We start from the raw sequence: 19277 nt of genomic DNA, 5'->3' as shown, positions 1-19277 counted from the left end.
GTCTCACAGGCATTATCTCTGCTTCTTTTATCCAATTTAAAAGTGCAATTTTCACTGGACTGAGGAAAATAAAGTCGATAGCTAAAAACTAAGAAATATATCACAAGTTACTAGTATATAATAACAAATATTGTCTCAGATTTTACAGAATAAGTGAATTTCACTTATTATACTTCCTGATAAATTGGAGTCAGTGATTATTTGGGGGGAGTGGGAAATCAAACTGGCAAAAGGTATCAGGATATTAAAACAAATTTCATATTGCTTGAATGCATAATTCTAAAGAGACTATATTATATGCAAAAACTGTAGATCACAGATGCAAATGGCAAAAAAATAAAGTGTAAAACTCTCAGGTTGACTTTGATTATCGAAAATTGAAAAAGAGCTTGGTAAATAATTTAGATATTACCAACCATTAAAATTTTTATCTGTGAAAATGTTTAATGGCATAGAAAGATACTTAATTAATATACCAACTTTTAAAGTGTGGAGAAATGTATTTGGAAAGAAATGCGCTGGAAGTAAATATAACAAAATACTAAAGAACTGGCTCACTGGTGTTCTGTTTAAAAATACAGATATTTTTCACATTTATTTTTCAACCCATGTATCTTATACTTATATTATCAGAAATAAAGTTAAAATTACCTTTAAAATAGTCTCAAATTTCATGTAATGTTTTATAGCACTTCACCAGTTAAAAGCAAGGCAAGGAGGATAATTTTCCATTTCAGTGTTAAGAAGAATTGGTAAATTCTCAATAGGAGGAGCTTGAAATATAACTCAGAGCCTCCAAAGCCAACTTCAATGCCCCTTCTGTCATATCATATTAGAAGGACACAGGAAATAATATACATGAACATATGAGTAATTAATAATAATTGTAACCCAAGTTGTTATTAATACTATTGTTTAATTTATTTGATTTTCTTTATAAATTCCTAATTTCAATTGAGAGAAAAATACATGTATGAGATTATACAAGTGTTAACAAAAATGGACAAAGTAAAATGTGTCAGAAATAAAAAACTGATCATGGCATTTATGCTTCATTCATTCAATATTATGCTAGCATGGATTAGAAGACAATCTAGAACTCTTGTTTTGCTTGAGAAAAATATTGAACATGGTACTCAAAGTAAGAATGGAGTTTTACTAAGAATATTAATAATGACAAAATGTGAAAAAAAAAAGTCCATTAAGTAAGACACAAAGGGGAAAGATAAATAGACTTGATAAATAACCCTGCAGACTTTTAATTAAGTAATCTATTTTAATCAGTGAGAAATTAAAGTAGAAACTAATATCTTTATAACTATTTATTTAGGGTTACTTGCAGGGCATACTTAAGAGATAAACACAATCAGTAAGATTTAAGAGTCAGGTTCTTTTTCAGAAGCACACACCTCTCTATCAGCTGACTTTGTTTAAATCCTGTACCTCCACTCTCTCCACTTGTGCTGGCCTTTTCCTTATCCAGTAGACTTATGGCTGATGCCAGACACTGAGCAGGGCTTGTGTGTTCGATGACTTTCAAACTCAGCCATTTTTCAGGCAGTAGCCTCTCAATCAAAGATTATAAATGATTTAAAAGATTGTGCTGCTCTTAGTTGCTCAGTCATGTCCGACTCTGCGACTCCATGGACTGTAGTCTGCCAGGCTCCTCTGTCCATGGGGATTCTCCAGGCTAAAATACTGGAGTGGTTGCCATGCCCTCCTCCAGGGGATCTTCCCAACCTAGGGATCAATCCCACATTGTAGGCGAATTCTTTACTGTCTGAGCCATCAAGGAAGCCCTTTAAAAGATTACAGCCATGCAAATAAAAATATGTGAAGTCAATTAGTTGCAATAAGCATACTTCTCTCACCTGTGATTGGGACACAGATCCAGAGAAACATTTCTCCAAGTGCAAGAATGAAAAATGACAGTTGATCCTCAGCCTCAGAATCAGGGAGACACACATTAAAAAAGGAACTGGGGGATTGGGCTAAAGTTTCATGCTATTTCTACATTGGCATCTTTTACTCAATTCCTTCTGATTATGCCAAGTAGGAATATTGGACCATTGTAGCAAAATCTTATTTCTAAAGAATAGCTTGAAATTTAGATTTTTATTTTAAATATCTCATTTTAAAAACACTGGTAATTTTAATAAATGCCGAACATTATATAGGCCAAAGAAAACACATCTATAGAGCATATTTGACACACAAGCTCTGGTTAATGACCTCTGGTTTAATAATTTGATTACTATATTATTGTACATATAGTTGAGATATTTCTGAAAAGTCATATAATCTGATGACTAAAATGTCAAGGACAGTTTACTGATTACAGAAAACTAAATAGAAAGAACAACGCTGGATTATGTATGCTATTATTCCACACTCATAACTTCACAAATGCCAAGCATTTCATCAACTCCATTTATTATCAAAAAGAAAATATCAAAGACCAGAGGTTGACAATAGAATAATAAATATAACCATCATAAACTTTACTTTAAATGCAGCATAACTAAGGTTAGGTTACAAGTTCAAGTTGTTTCTCTGTGTATGCAGATGTGTGATTGTATTTCTAAATGATGACTAACTAGCCAATTATAGTCCCTAGAAAGTTCTGTCATAACTGACATTTTAAATGAAGCATTCTGCTAAGAAAACCAAAATTTCAACCTCATTTTAATCACTTTAGCTATGCAGAATTCTGTTAATCAAGTAGAAAAAAAAGTGTCTTTAACACTTACAATGATTTATCTGTTTGTATGAATGTGAGAAAAATGATCACACCTTCAAGTAATAGATTACAAGTACAGAGAAAGTTCACATTACAGCTATGCTGATGAAAATTACCTGCAGGCTGTTACAACACAGCCTGTGAATTAATTAACCTTTTGCCATAGAAATCTAGAAACTTCAGCAAAGACTGAGTTTTCTGTTTCTCTGGGTTTAGCTTCCTCAGCACTGAAGTACGTTCCCTTCGCAGTGAAAATACTGTGCAATTTACTGAGGCAAACAAATAAACATACTCAGATTCCATCATTGCTCCATGTTATTATAATAAAATCACATAAGTTGAGATTAAAACATAGCAATTTAGATGTTTCCTCTTTTCAGTTAAAGATGAGAAATAATGGTTGATTTCGCCATAGATCTTTAATTTTATGAATAAGACTGGCAGTTTCTTAGTATGAATAATGGCTACCTCTTAATTATGTATGTTCTGAATTTGGGAGAAAATAATTAAATAAAGCAGAACTTTTGCCAACATGTTAAAAAATAAGTACTCACATGCATTCTTCTAAACTTCATTTTCAAATAAATAAACACACTATCTCTATTGGAGTGTACTGGTCAAGTACTTTGATAATTTCCACTTGGGATCTGAAGCTGAGAAAGCATCTAACAATAAATAAAGCTATGATCTAGGGAAATAGTATTTCTAAATAAACAATGGTAATATGAGCCATTGTATTCCTTGAAGTTGTTAAAGCCAAGGATCAATAAGACATGGTGAATGTGAAGATGACAGCAAGCCTTAAGGACTACTAAATTATACTCTACATATTGACATAATAATTTCACATCCTTATGCAACTGTTTAGAAATACTTTTTTCTTTGATGTAATTAATATCTCAAGAGGGTTAACAGTCCCAATACTTAATTGTTCAATAAGAAGCAGTTAGAGTTCGTCTATTAACTTTTTTTTTTTTTTGAGCTAGCTTCAATTAATTCATTATATAATTAGTCTTAACAATGGATAAGCCATTCTCTCAGTAGGTTAGGAGACATTGTTGTTTAGATAATGGGTTTTATATATATTGTTTTAAAACATTAGGGTATTTCTCTATTCTCTCTCTCTCTCTTTGGTCATCTGTATGTATGTGCTCAGTTGTGTCCGACTCTTTGCAACCCTCTGCTGTAGTCCTCCAGGATCCTCTACCATGGAATTTTCCAGACAAGAATACTGGAGTGGGTTGCCATTTCCTCCTCCAGAGAATGTTCCCCACCCAGGGATTGAACCCATGTCTCTTATATCTCCTGCACTGTAGGCAAATTCTTTACCACTGAACCACTGGAAAAGCCTATCTTTCCAATCAAATGATGATTTTCCAAATTCATCTTAAAGAGCTGAACTAGTAAACTTCCTCCCCAAGTATTGTTCAGAGAATCATTTTTTAGTTGCAGGTAAGAGGTATACAACAATATGTTAAAATAAGAAGGTGATAATGCTTGTCTAGAAAACTGAAGATGTATATGATAGGTATACATGTATACCTATAGATGTATATGTGTATATTCTCAGTTAAGGACATACATATTTTAAGTGTAATTATTTCAAGTTAAGCAGATTCTTAAAATAATTTAGAAAAATGTCTCACAATTGTTAATATATTAAAATTCTCCAAATGAATCATTCATTGTATCTATAGGGAAAGTAGCTCTTTAAGGTTGGAAAATTTAAAACAGTTACCAAAACATTTTTTGGTTAGTTCAATTTTGAGCATACCCCAGTTATAAGCTACATTTAGGTAGGTATATATCTACACCTGAAGTATCAAAGCTAATACATGTTTGTCACATAGAAAATTAACAATACATATACTTTGAATATAAGAATACACAAAGTTTCAAAAAAGAATTGGTACTCTGCAAATACTTAAATTTGTCTGCGCTGACTTAAACTAGAATTAATATTTCCATTGATTCTAGGATGATCATGCTCATGATAATACATATATGTATTTGAATAAAAAGTAGATGTCTTTGAAAACCTAAAGAATGAATACATAGGTATATAATATTCTTTAATTGTTATAGGAATACACATGCTATGCTTTGGAAGATATGCTCCACATACCTGACAGGTAATGTTCTGTCTCCTTTCCTTCTATCCATTTCTCTCTGGGGAACAGGATACCAACGGAAATTCAGTTTCCAGTTAAAACCCCCATAAGTCATGTCTGACCCAGCCATGTATTCAAAGGTGTCATCACTAATCACATCAATGATGGGGCATACAACTGTCTTCCTGCAGAAAAATTAAAATCAGCTGATGTAAAAATTATAGTTTAAATGTTTCATTAACTTTTTTAAACATCATATAGCTGATACATTGAAACTTAATTATTTTGTGACTTTAATTTGCCTTTATTGTCATGTTACCCTTTTTCTCCACGGAATTACTTCCTTTTACTACATCTGACTTCAGTCTACTTTTATTCTATCATGTATAATCTAATCAAATATACTAATCGATCCTCAAGCTAATTTCCAAATGCATTCTAAGTACTAACTCAGCAGGATGAACATGGCCTATTTTTCATTAAACCTCTCCCCACAGCATGACTAGTAGACTGCTTTGATATTATGCAGCATTTCAGCTATAGCCCACTGAAAAGCAACAGTGTGCAGGGAGTGAAGGATGAATAATAGCAAATTCAATCTGGTAGCTTGACTCTCAAAGGCGATAGTTTAAAGAGATGGCTCAGAGAAAATGTTCATGGAAAAACAAACAAATGAAAACCCACAAAGAGAAGCAACAATAAAAATCATGATCATCAGTATAAGTAAATATTTCCTATGAAAGATATTAGGTTCATGACAATTTCTGAGTGAATCATCTTAGACAGCAGTTTACACAAACAATCTACATGTTTTAAAATAGGAAAAGATAAGCAACTTTAGTCTCTGGAGTTTTATGATCCATTGTTTTCTTAAAGTAAGAGGAAGAGCCAGGAGATTTGGTATTCTTTTCTTTTTTAATTTATTTTATTGAAGTAAAGTTGCTTTACGGTGTTGCTAATTTATACTATATATATCACCTTGTATAGCAAAGTGATTAAGTTATACACACATAGATTTGACATTCTTGATGGTTAGCTTTTTAGGATAAGGAACTTTGCACCATGGGAGGTCACTAGGGGTTCTTTTAATCCATGTTGCACTTTCTCTAGTCTACCTCTATTGCAAGCCTGTATGGTTTATTATGGTGTCAACCATCTGTCATCTCCAAAGTACATGTTTAAACAACTGGGCCTTGTTTATAGCTAATTCCAAAAAGTAGAGCTTGTTTTTCACATAAGATAGAAAGTAAATACACAAATATGTTCTAGAATCACCCACAGATATGGATAACAAGGAAATGCTGCCCATTATTTATTCTGGTTTTGCAACACCTATACCGCCAACGCTCAATTTCTAATAGGTCTTATATGCCACACCATTGACCAATGTCTAGAGTCCTCTGAAATTAAAAGGTTTCAGACTTTCCTGGTGACTCAGGGTGAAGAATTCACCTGCCAATGCCACGGACATAGGTTTGATTCCAGGTCTGGGAGGATCCCAGATGCTGTGGGCCAACTAAGCCTGTGCACCACAGCTACTGAGTCAGCACTCTAGAGCCCTGGAGCCACAACTATTGAGCCCACACACTGTGACTACTGAACCCCCTTGCCTAGAGCCTGTGCTCCGCAACAAGAGAAACCACTGAAATGAGAGGCCTACACACAGCAACCAGAGAGTAGCCTCTGCTTGCCACAACTAGAGAAAGCCCATGCACAGCAGCAAAGATCCAGCACAGCCGTAAAAATAAGCAAATGAATCTTAAAAAAAAAAAAAAAAAGAACTTAAAAGGTTTCACGTAGCCTTGGAAAAGCTTCTTGGTAACTCTGGTCCTTATAAAAACAATATCTTTCTTTCTTCATTAAATGTAATCATTTAAATTATAGGGAGATGACATTAGATCTAATAACCTTCAATAGAACTTTATTATCTAGTTATGGCAACTTTAGAACATATAAGCAAGATAAGACATTAGAGTTCATTATATGCCTATACAATCTAAATATGTTGTTAGATTAAAAAATAAATGATCTATTCATGACCATAGTGAAGCAATATTATAATCTCACTAAGTTGAATATGAAACACGTGTTTTAAAAAGCAGCATAATGTATGAAAAGCTGCTAGGAAATGCATTTAAGATGTTCCAAGTTCATTTTACTTTGCCAGCCTTACCCTCCTGTACAATACACAGAATGGAAAAATGTTATTACCCATATATTACACTCAGTAGACTAAAAGGTTCCCACTGCTTTCTTCAACTGCTATGGTTCATTTTACTGACAACCTCCATCCATCTTCCTGGCAAATACCAAATCATGCCGTTTATGTGATAGAGCTGCACTAGCTCACACAAAGCAGCCCCTGTCTTGGAGCCTTAATTAAAAACTTCAATTCTAAGTAGACCTTTCTACTGTAGGTGAAATGACTATGCAAGCAAGGTGCTATGCAATGTTTTGCTATTATTTCAGACAGCAATTGGCATAATTGTCTTCATTAGGAATGATACTCATTTATCATCAATAGTTATGAATAACTGCAAGAAATCCATTTATACTTCATAATATCACATGGGAAAAAATTGTAGATATCTATGAGGGTTTCTAATTTCTATAAAGTATTCCTGAACTTTTCAGATTTCATGATATGTCTGTACAGAATGGCAATACTATTTAAATAAGCATTCTTACAGCTGCGCTTTTCTTTAAATCATGATTTCATTTTAGTGGGGTGCATGAGTGTATATGAGTTTTTAAAGATCTTTAAGGTGGCTTTGTACTCGACTTTGATTAAGAACAGTGACTAGGTAGAGAGAAGATTGTTCTGGAAGTGGGGAGAACTAAATTGTTGTCCTCATCATTTACAATTTCTAGGACAAGCTATTTAACTCATCTGTTCCTATCATCAGATACAGAGAAGAGTATCTTTATTATCTACCTCACAGAGTGGTTGTGAAGACGAAGCTGCTTTGAAAATGTATTTTGTAAAATATACTACTATTTCTGATTGGACTGATTTCCTTCACCTATAAAATGAATATTCAGCATCTTTACTGTTTGAATTTCTTAGTCAAATATTCAGGTGGGCATAAACAAACCAAGATCTTAATTAAATAAGGAGTAAGGGGACTTCTTTTTTAAAAGCTAGGAAATAAACATTCTGAAAATAGCAGCTTGGGAAGAAAAGCTTTGAGGGATAGCCATAACGGTCCTAACAAGTTCAGTCAAAATCCAGACAGACAGAGCATATGCATTCTTACCTGTCCTCCTTTATTCTTGCCAGCAAGGGCTCCAGCCATCCTAATGTGCATTCGCAGTGTGCATCCAGGAAAGTTATGACTTGTCCTTTTGAAGCAGCTGCTCCTCGAAGGCGGGCTCGTATTAACCCAGAGCGCTCTTCCATTCTAATAATTTTTACTGGCACTTCTAAATTTTTCACGTAATTCTCTAATGTTAACTTGAGAAAATCTGTAATGTGCAATTAAGAATTTATAAGGTTTTGAAACTCTTTTAAGACAGAGAAGGGAAACTACTATCTAGATGGAAATTCAACACACAGAAGCGATGGTCAACTCCTATCAACATGCTTTGCATTAGGTTAAAAAAAAAAAAAGATACAGAGATTTCATCACTATCAGTGTATAGTTCATTATGACTCTATCACTTGGCTGACAAGGATAAGCTACACTAGGAAGTTAATATACCAGACTGTAATTCATAAACTGGGCCACACTGGCAACTGCAGTCTTCTTAAATATGTTATTTTTCTTTTACCTACAATAAAAAAAGAGCCAAATACCCACTGTGTCATATAAATGTTCAGTCATATGATCAATTGAGTTGGGAAAAAAGAGAAATACTTTGGAAAGTCATTTTGGCTGATTTCTTAGGTTAGTAAGAACCAAATGGAATCATGAGGTAAACTGAAAGAATTAGTTACTTGTTTCTGGAGTGGCACTGACTAGATATACTAAAAAAAAATTGATAGTTTCAGGGTTAGTATAATTACAAGGAAAATATGGATCATTACCCTGTTATCTTTTTGAACACAATAAAGCCCTATAATTAAAAAATATATATACAAGAAAAATAATTGTACCTCTTTCACTGGCATCATCTACCAAGATGACCTCAGAGAGCAGATAGTGTGGGGACCTATTTATAACACTGTAAACAGTTCTGAGGAGAGTGCTCCAAGCTTCGTTATGAAATACAATGACTACACTTGTGTTTGGGAGTTCATCAGGATAGACCCTTGTCTTGCATCTGGAAGAAAGGAAAGAAGAAGGACAAGCTATTAAGTTCATTTTTCCTTCTGATCATTGTAATAAAAATATCCATTTTGACACAAAATTAGACTCAAAAGTCCCTTATTACAACAACATTTTATGGTTATTTAAAATTATTTTCCTTTTTATATATGTTGTGGGTATTCACTTGGCACTTTGAAAATTAAATATGAATACTTACTAGTATTATTTGAACTGACTTTTTTTTTTTTAATTTTACATTAACTCTAGGGAACAAAAGGGCATGATTTGGACACAAGTCTAAGAAAGCTAAAACAACATTATGAGACTATCAATAGAAGACCAGGTACTAAAGGAATTCATTTAGTAGATATAATTGTCTTTGTTTAGAAAAAAGAATTATTGTATAACTCAAAAATTCCTGAGAACATAAATAGACATATGTGCACAGGGCTTTGAAGCTTGTAAAACTGAGATTACTTTTCTTCTAAAATCTAGTCATGTACATTTTTCATTCTGTTGAAGAATGCCATAATTCATGTCTACTTTGAGGGAAAGATGTTGGGGTCAAGATACATTTCAAAGATTCTCAAAACAAAACAAAACAAAATCAGAGCTGACAAAAGGGTATAGGCTTCCAGAACATCTCTTGAATGTTGAGAAATCACCTGGGGATTGGGTAACATGCAGTTTCTGGTTTAGCAGATCTAGGGTGCAGCCTGACAATATACAGGTTTTAAAATGTTTCCAGGTGATTCAGATGCTGTTGATCCCTGGAACACACGATTAAGTAAAAGGCTGCATCATAATTGTTATTAATTTTAGAACTTGATATTTTGGGGAAAAAAAAAACTTAATTTTGCTGATAAATTAAAAGAAGTCCAGATTTTGCTTTTCAAGCCATCAAACCTGTAAGGTACATTTTGATAAATAATATGCAGATATTTGGAGAAGGAAATGGCAACCCACTCCAGAGTTCCTGAATGGAGAATCCCGTGGACAGAGGAGCCTGGCGGTCTACACAGTCCATGGGGTCACAGAGAGTTGCATACAACTTGGCAACTAAACCATCATCATGCAGATGTTCTCGGTGGTCACTGCAATTTTAATGTGCAAGTGGCTCTCAGCCATATCCACCTGTCAACTTTTAGACATTTTTGTCACATATTGTTAAATCATTGTGATTATAGAGTATTTTGCAAAAATGTCACTGGGTATCCAGACAGGAATAGAAGTTTATTCACCTTATGGTATTTTTCTTGGTAAAATATGCTGAAGAGCAAGAAAATTAAAATCTTTCCATAAAGTGAAATGAACCAGATACACCCTGCCACCAATAAATGACCTAATCCTTGACACAAAATTAGCATGGTTAAAATTAGTCCCCTTCACAGGTGAGTGAAAAAAATCCAATAAAGTGTGGGCATCAAAGGCATGTAATAAAATAAATATCAACTATATGCCTGCAGAGACTCAAATCATTTTTTACAGCAGTCTAAAATAACACCTCTTCAGTGAAGTTCTCTGTAATATAGCCAGGAAAGAATGTACATATGTCTAACCATTTTTTCAGTATATATTTATTTGAATAACATTAAGCATCCACACTATATAAAACATTGTGTATATAAAAAAAGTTCAAATGTAAGGTAGAAGTGGTAGGTTGATTCATAGTCATCTTTTCCCATTCTGGTAGCAAGATTAAAGTGGTTTCTACTAATATATGTCTCATCATCATTTGACTTGGTCTTCCAGGCAGTTTATCATTAAAAAAACTTAGAAAGCTGTCTTGGTAAGTCAGAAAGGTCCTCGCCGAGATTCTCCTCAAACCTCCGTTCTTCTGCCTCATCAAAACACCCCCTCACTTTCAGCATGCTGAACAAAATGAGTCATAAAGATGATTGTCATCTTCAATAAAGAAGCAAAACTGAAAAAGCAGGCTGAAATCAGTCCAATAGTCAGCAACTACTGGTTTAATCCAAGGATAATAGTCTATGGAGGCTACTTATTATCATTTGTATATAAAACATTGCTTTTAAATTAAACCTCTTGCATGTTATGCTAAATGCTAATAAAGAAAAGTGAACAAGATATTTAGTCAAATAAATAATTTATAATTAAAATAAAAGCAGATACTTAGATCCAGCTTCTCAACTTATTTCCATCATGCCTTATTTTTGTGGTTAAAAAAATCCACTAACAAATGTTAATTTTATATTCATTATATGTGACATTATAATGAACTAATTTACTAATAATACAGCTATAATATTTTGCTTAGAGAAAATTTCCACTATGTCATTATTTAATGTAGCATAAAATAAAATGTGGTTAATATTTTATTAATTCATCCTCTTTCTCCTATATAAACAGTTATTTTGCAAAAGAAACTTTGTATAATAAAATAGTTTATAGGATAGTTCTTATTATACAAATGAATCATTTTCTATGTCTGTTGATCCAGTTACTGAAGCATACAAATATATATGAACAAGAGTTCTTTTTTTATTTTTATAATCTTTAACAGATTTATGATACATTGAACTAGAATAATTGCCTATAATTCTTAAAACCTCTTGTCACCTAGGGTAACATACATCATTATTTTGTGCACCACTAGGAAAGAAAAATGTTGTCAAACCATAATAAAATGCTTTGTTATCTTGAATAGGATCTATTCAATACCTAAAGCCTATAGAAAAAGCTCTCCAATTTATTTGGACATAGATTCCCATCAATATTTTAAGCTTGCTTATACACCAGTCACACTAGTTTCTTGTTGCTTTGAAATTTCTTTCATCTATTCTAAAGGGATTTCTCTAGTTTGGGGTTGCATTGCTTAACAAATGAGAGCCATACATTTAGCATATATCTCGGTAACAAAATATTAATACAAAACAATTTCATCTTGTGAGTATCCTCCTTGGTACTATAAAACTGTGCTTGCAAACTTTTAGTGGCAAAGGAAATCTTGACAAAATTCAGATTCTGATTCTGTAGATCTGGTATGGGAATAAGGCTGTGAATTTCTAGTAAGACTCCTGGCAATGTGGACGCTGCTAGCCCTGAGTTGACATAATAAATAATTGATAATAAGGCTATCAGTCAGCTGTTGATAAGCAAGAGAAACTGTAGTCATTGCTCCAATGCTAAACATTGGCTTCATCTTATGAAATTCAATTTTTGCCACTATTTTCTTCCTTTCTTTTCATACTATAACATTTTGTTTCAACAAAGAATCATATTGCAATCTTTCTAAAGAAATATTGAATGACAAACTTCACACACAGAATATAAATAGTGCACATAACTTAGTTGAGGCTTGATTATACGAATAGCATTACCACATTCACACAGGCTTCGGGAACACTGCCTACATGACAACTGTAACTAACCATCAACTATGAAACTCATCTGGAGTGAGACACATGAAAGGTAGAAAGTGTATACTTAAAGCAGGAAAATACAGTAATTTTTTCTTTAGCCATAGAAAAGTACTTAAAGTATTGTTCGATTTTTTTAGTTTTTTTAAAAATGCTTTTAGTATCAAAGCTGGAAGAGTTTTTAAGTCAGTGATTTTTTTCATAAAAAAAATTAAAAACAAGGAAAATACAACAAGGAACCTATATAATGGGATTGGGGGAAGGTACTGAAAATAATTCTGTAGTTTTGACTTCTTTGAAAGTGAAAGTGAAGTCGCTCAGTCATGTCCAACTCTTTGCGACCCCATGGACTGTAGCCTACCAGGCTCGTCTGTCCATGGGATTTTCCAGGCAATAGTACTGGAGTGGATTGCCATTTCCTTCTCCAGGGGATCTTCCCGACCCAGGGATCGAACCCAGGTCTCCCACATTGTAGACAGATGCTTTACCATCTGAGCCACAGGGAAGTCCTATATAATGGGATTGGGGGGAGGTACTGAAAATAATTCTGTAGTTTTGACTTCTCTAATGATCTTTTAAGTGTATGCTTTTTACCTTTCATGTGTCTTACTCAGGATGAGTTTCATAGTTGATGGTTAGTTACAGTTGTCATGTAGGCAATATTCCTTAAGCTCCTGATGCTGGGGAAGATTGAAGGCAGGAGGAGAAGAGGACGCCAGAGGGTGAGATGCTTGGATGGCATCACTGACTCATTGGACACAAATTTGAGCAAGCTACTGGAGATGGTGAAGGACAGGGAAGTCTGATGTGCTGCAGTCCATGGGGTCGCAAAGAGTCAGACACAACTGAGTGAATAAACAACAGGAAGAATTTTACCACTTCAGCTTTTATCTCTCTTGCATAATCATATTAAAATGTTGTGCTGCAGTCCATGTGGTCACAAATAGTAGGATGTGACTGGGCAACTGAATGATGTACTCTGAAATGTGTGGTAGACATTGCTTGATCTACACAGCAGAGTGGGCTTCCCAGGAAGTGCCAGTGGTAAAGAATCTGCCTGCCGATGCAGGAGCCACAGGAAGCACCGGTTCAGTTCCCAGGTAGGGAAGACACCCTGCAGGAGGAAATGGCAACCCACTTCAGTACTCTTGCCTGGAGAATTCCAAGGACAGAGGAACCTGGTGTGCTACAGTCCTTGGGATTGCAAAGAGTCAGACATGACTTAGCATGCATGCCTCACAACAGAGTAAAGCTCAGAATCTCCAAAAGGTGGAATTGGAAAGGACTTTCAAAGTTGACTGGACTGAGAAGCCTGGCAGGCTACAGTCCATGGGGTCACAAACAGTCAGACATACCAGAGCAACTAACACTTTCACTTTCACTTTTCAAAGTTGACTAATCCAAATATTTATTTCACAGGATACAAATCTCAAGTCACAGAGCTACTTCAATACCCTGCATAATAAAGTAATAAATGATATGCTAATAAAGTAATTTATGATTTAATAATATTAGTAATGGTAATGATTTCTGCTCCATAATATATACTAGATCAAATGTCTTAAACGATATTGTAGGTGTCTGAAAATTTGAAAAAAATTTCTACGTACTTTAAAAAATAAGTTATATATTTATAAATATATATATTTATAAAAAGAGAAGTAGATTCCCTAGGATCATTTAATTAAAACTAAGTATAGAAAGTCAGCTATCACTGAAATTATTTATATATGGATCAAATACTCAGCTATCTGTCTTTTGAAGACATTATTTATCTTTTATGTAAACATCTAAATAGAATTGGAAATTTTGACATAATTGTGAGAGCACAATGTATATGTAATTAACTTTGAGAGTAAATGTGTCAGACTGCAATAGCAATTTTAATCAATTTGAAAGATATCTGATACCCAATACTCAAATTGAGCTCCTGGAATCTGGTATTCCAATAAGATCATAAGCTTTATCCTAGCAGAATTTCATATTTGCATTATATTTTGACATTCTAAATCTATAATACTTGAAAGAAAATCAAAGTTTATTTCCTTTTAATTCCGTAATTATCTGTCACTCTAAATCTTGGCTGCACATCAGAATCATCCCATAAGAATGAAAAAAAAAAAAAACTGGTATGTGGGTTTTATCCTCAGAGATTCTGATTTAGGTGTCTGGATGTGCCTATGGATAATAAGATTAAAAAGAAATCTCTCCTGGGCATTCAAATGTGCAGCCAAAACAGATCAGTTACCCAAATTTATTTAACAGAACCACTGATATGACACATATATATACATCAATATACAATTTTGCTTACATCAACATTTTAAAATAGGATATATAATGTTAGTATCTTTTTCTATGTTTATGAACTAAAATAAGTCATTATTTCCTTTCAGTATAAATACTGGAGTCAGAAAGTCTTCTCTACTTCATTTACAATCTCCTCTGTCATCTGGATATATACTAATGCTTATCCAGTTTTCTGTGCATCAGCTGTTGACTTATAAATGTAGGAGAAATAAATGCAACTGCTCTTCTTTGGAGAGAATATGGTGATAGAATCACATTTCCTCCCTGTGGAACATGGAAATACAGTGAGATAGTGTTCCTATTTACCATCTTTCCCCTTGGCTATGTCCACATTAGAGAAACATAGATTGTTACAATTTGATTTTATCCTTTTCAAAGCTATATTGATGTTTTCATATAAGCTACTGAACACAACACACCACATCAAAGAAAGAAAAATTGACTATAAGATGAGAATGTGAAATCACAAAGGATCCATAATTACACAGTGGTTTAGTTAGACACAATCCATTTAGGACTCCAAACAAAGGCTGTCAACATTGTAGTTTGCATGACTTGTTGAAATGCGGCTCAGTGAGTCAGTGGCTACTTTTAACTGGCTCAAACAAAGATTAATAACAGTAATTTAAAATGAAGACTTACAATATAAGTCCTCTCTATACTTCTTATTTTTAAGAGCTGTAGGAATTGTATTGAACCTTTCAGAATTATGGGTGGTTTCAAAGTTTCCCAATTCCTTAACATTTATATTCACAGAAAGAAATTTCATCATTTTCTAATGCATCCAGGCAACAAAAGCCTGGGCAACAGGAAAGTGATTCTTTCATAACTGAAAGCTTGGAGCCTCAAGTAAAATGAAGCACTTAATTTTGCAAGGTATCCTATATGTTTCTTTGTATACACATTGTGTTAAACCTTCCAAAAGTTAAGTTCCTATAATCATAATTACTTGACTAATTAAAAAAAATTTTTTTTACAAAGTGTTAGTTACTCAAGTGTATCTGGCTCGTTATCCTGTGGAATGTAGCCAGCTAGACATCTCTGTCCATGGAATCCTCCAGGCAGAATATTGGAGTGGGTAGCCATTCCCTTCTCCAGGGGATCTTCCCAATCTAGGGATCAAACTCAGGTCTCCTGCATTGCAGGCAGATTCTTTACCATATGAACCACCAAGGAAGTTGATAAACACTTGCCACAAACACCTTTGTTTTAAATTCATGTAGACTTGGGCTCCCCAGGTGGTGCTAGTCGTAAAGAACCTGCCTGCTGATGCAAGAGGCATAAGAGACACGGGTTTGACCCCAGGGTTCGGAAGGTCCCTTGAAGGAGGGCATGGCAAACCACTTCAGTGTTCATGCCTGGAGAATGCCCTGGACAGAGGTGCCTGGAGGGCTACAGTTCATAGGGTGGCAAAGAATCAGACAGGACTGAAGTGACTTAGCACACAGCATGAATAGACCTTGTATTCATCCTTGGCCTATTTGCTGTCATATCCATTCCTTGATCTTGTTTTCTTTGATGTATTGGGGTGGGCATAACAGGAGGGTTACTGAGCAGGACTTTTTCCCAGGACTCTTCTGCTTGTCGGTTTCTGTATGAAACATGCCATGAGGACCCTAGGTAGGGAGTGCTATGCAGGAAAAAGGAGGAACAGGGAGCTTCTTTCTACTTCCCTAATCCCAGAGAAGACTACTCAGCCCCCTTCTGCAATCCTGCACTTCATGTATGACTCAATCATTTTCCTCATTATACACTTTCACAATAAATACAACTAATACAATAGACTAGGAGATTTTTTAACAAGAGGAGGTTAATCTTATTTGTCTCTCTCTTCGGAAGGTAGTATTCTGCAAGTCACAAAATATATTTTATAAGATGTTGATGAATGAAAACTTGACAAGGCAGGCTATTGTATTAATCAGTAGATTGATGTCCCAATCATAATTCTATACTATTATAATCTGTACTAGAGGTGTAGAAATGCCAAGTTTTCTACATCTTTTTTATATTTTCAGTTGGTTTTGGTTTTTAAGCTTGTAGAGCCAGGACAAATAAATGAGTAAGGGTTAGGGAAGGGAAAGAATGTAAGAAAATTGGTCTACAAGTCATTCTATTATAACACATTCCTCTTGAACATAAGTGGCATCATTCTATTTTGATATATTTGAGAAGGCTCTGTATCTGGAAATTCTATGTTTACATCTTCATTTTGCCATTCAGGATCTGTGAGCAAACTCCTGAAGTTTCAGTTTTGTCATCAAATTGGAGTAAAACTGCTTGCTATATCTATATTCTGGGGTTTTTGAAGAAATGAATAAAATCATTAAGGAATTATATGAATGTAATTTTTATTATATTCTTATATTATAAAGCACTATATATGAGATGGGCTTCCCTGGTGGCTCAGATGGTAAAAAATCTGCCTGCAGTGCAGGAGACCCAGGTTTGATCCCTGGGTCAGGAAGATCCCTTGGAGAATGTAATGGCAACCCACTCCAGTATTCTTGCCTGGAGAATTCCAAGGACAGAGGAGCCTTGCAGGCTACAGTCCATGGAATCACAAAGAATTGGATATGACTGAGTGACTAACACACACATATATAAGATATTATAGGTAAGGTCTTATAATTACTTGGCTCAGCCTTACTGCTGATAGGATTCTGATCACAGCCATGTTAACTTGCCTTTTATTCTTAGTTTCTGTGCCAAGCATCTGTTTTATTCTTCATTTTCAATGCAGCTTCAATAGGTTTGGTGCCTAGACCATCCTGGCTTGAAAACTGCTTTACTTCTTTGTCCAGTGTAGCAGTGTGGAGTCAAGGTCCTGCCACTTTCCCTTTTAGTTCTTTAAAGTCATTTATTGTTGTAATCAGAAATTTCTGTGGCTGGCTGTGACTGTCTGCTATTAAATCTTCCTGCTCCCTTACCTTAATCTCTGCTTATTATTTTCTGCTAGAAGATCTCTAAAGGTGAATTTCTGCTGAGATCTCTGCCTGTTGCCTGCTCTTCAATACCCATTAGTTAAGTCTGTTAACTTGTGTTCTGTCCTATTACCAAAGCTGGAATAGCTCCCCACAACTTCCTTCACCCTATAGTGAATCTGATTATCAAAACTTGCATTCCTCATCTAGGGTTAGGCCATCTCCTCCTGTAGTCAAACCCTGATTTAAGAAAAGAAAAAGCATCATAAGAAAGAAGTACTAAGCATTAAACATTTATTGAACACTTAATTACATAGCAGACATTGTGCTACATGTTTTCTATGGATCATCTCATTTGACCTTGACAACAAACTGATATCTGCAATGACACAGGTTAAATATCAGAACTAAGAGAAGGCTATGAACTTATAAATGGTTTCATGCTTCAAAAAAATTCCAGAAAATAAAACTATTCAAACAATTAATTGGTCAAAAAAATTCACTTATTAGGGAGACTAGGTTATTTGGTTGTCTTCTCAGAACAATATATAGAGAGACTGCTTGCTTATCAGTTGACCTCAAAACTTTCCCTCAATATACCCACCAGTATTAAACTACTACATCACACACTGATGTCAACTACAAATTGGCACTTACCAAGAGCATTGCCAATGACTGAACAACAACGGCGTTTGCCATCTGCCTCTGTGGAGATTGAACCCCTTGCTGCTACAGCTACTGACCTTCAACAACCCCTGAGGGATCAGGGTGGAGTGAGGCACTCTGTGCTCCAGGGAATCTGATGGGACAGGTCTTTAGAGTGTTGGATGTTTTTAGGAACAGATTTTATGATCTCAATCCTTGCATCTCCTCATATCTAGAGAAGCACTAAATCGCTTCATGGTGACATCAGATCCTCATGACTAACAAAAAACCTTTTGCAAAATAAGTGCTTAATGGTATTGAACTCCCCCTTCACTAAAACTTTATATATTGACCTTCCCTTCTCGGAGCTATCTGAGATGCTGTCTCCCAGGCTTCCATCATCATTTTGTCCCAAATAAAATTTAACTCTCAACTTGTGCATCTTTTTAGTTGCCACTAACCAGTCTCAATAAGATTCCTGCATTAAAAGACCTGTCTTAATCCACTTAAACCCAGACTCCCAATCTCTATAAATATCTATATTTGCTTCCCTTTCCTCAACTTCTAGAACTGTTTGTTAAGGTGGTGGATATTCTGGTGATCTTCTATGGACTCTTCATAATACTCTTATAAAAATAATTAAGAATTATATGTTATATAATCATATAATTATTCTTAAAATAATTATAACTACAATCCTTATAAGATTCCAAATTACTCCCATTTGATAATGACAATCTGAACATCAGTTAAGTAACTTGCTTTAAGTGACAGACATGGGTTTCAAACCCTGGAAATCTGATATTAAGTTACATAATTTAAGTTACATTAAGTTAGAAAGAGAAAAAAAAATACCATATATTAATGCATATACATGGATCCTAGAAAAACGGTACTGATGAACATAGAGAACAGAATAA

At 34.5% G+C, this 19277-nt stretch overlaps 1 protein-coding gene across 2 annotated transcripts in view; it reads right to left on the bottom strand.

Moving 5' to 3' along the window:
- GALNT13 (polypeptide N-acetylgalactosaminyltransferase 13) overlaps positions 1-19277 on the bottom strand; it is a 672291-nt gene that overhangs the window by 245316 nt on the left and 407698 nt on the right. For both annotated transcript variants that reach the window (XM_005896463.2, XM_070380823.1), the window contains exons 5-7: positions 8948-9114; positions 8109-8316; positions 4866-5036 (exon numbers count right to left, since the gene is read on the bottom strand). In XM_005896463.2, the coding sequence (XP_005896525.1) occupies positions 4866-5036; positions 8109-8316; positions 8948-9114 (546 nt within the window). The remainder of the gene's footprint in view (positions 1-4865; positions 5037-8108; positions 8317-8947; positions 9115-19277) is intronic.

The sequence above is a fragment of the Bos mutus genome, chromosome 2 (genome assembly GCF_027580195.1).
Source record: "Bos mutus isolate GX-2022 chromosome 2, NWIPB_WYAK_1.1, whole genome shotgun sequence".
NCBI lineage: Eukaryota > Metazoa > Chordata > Mammalia > Artiodactyla > Bovidae > Bos > Bos mutus.
Note: the sequence above shows the minus strand (reverse complement) of the source record. Positions and strands in the feature narration are given on the sequence as shown.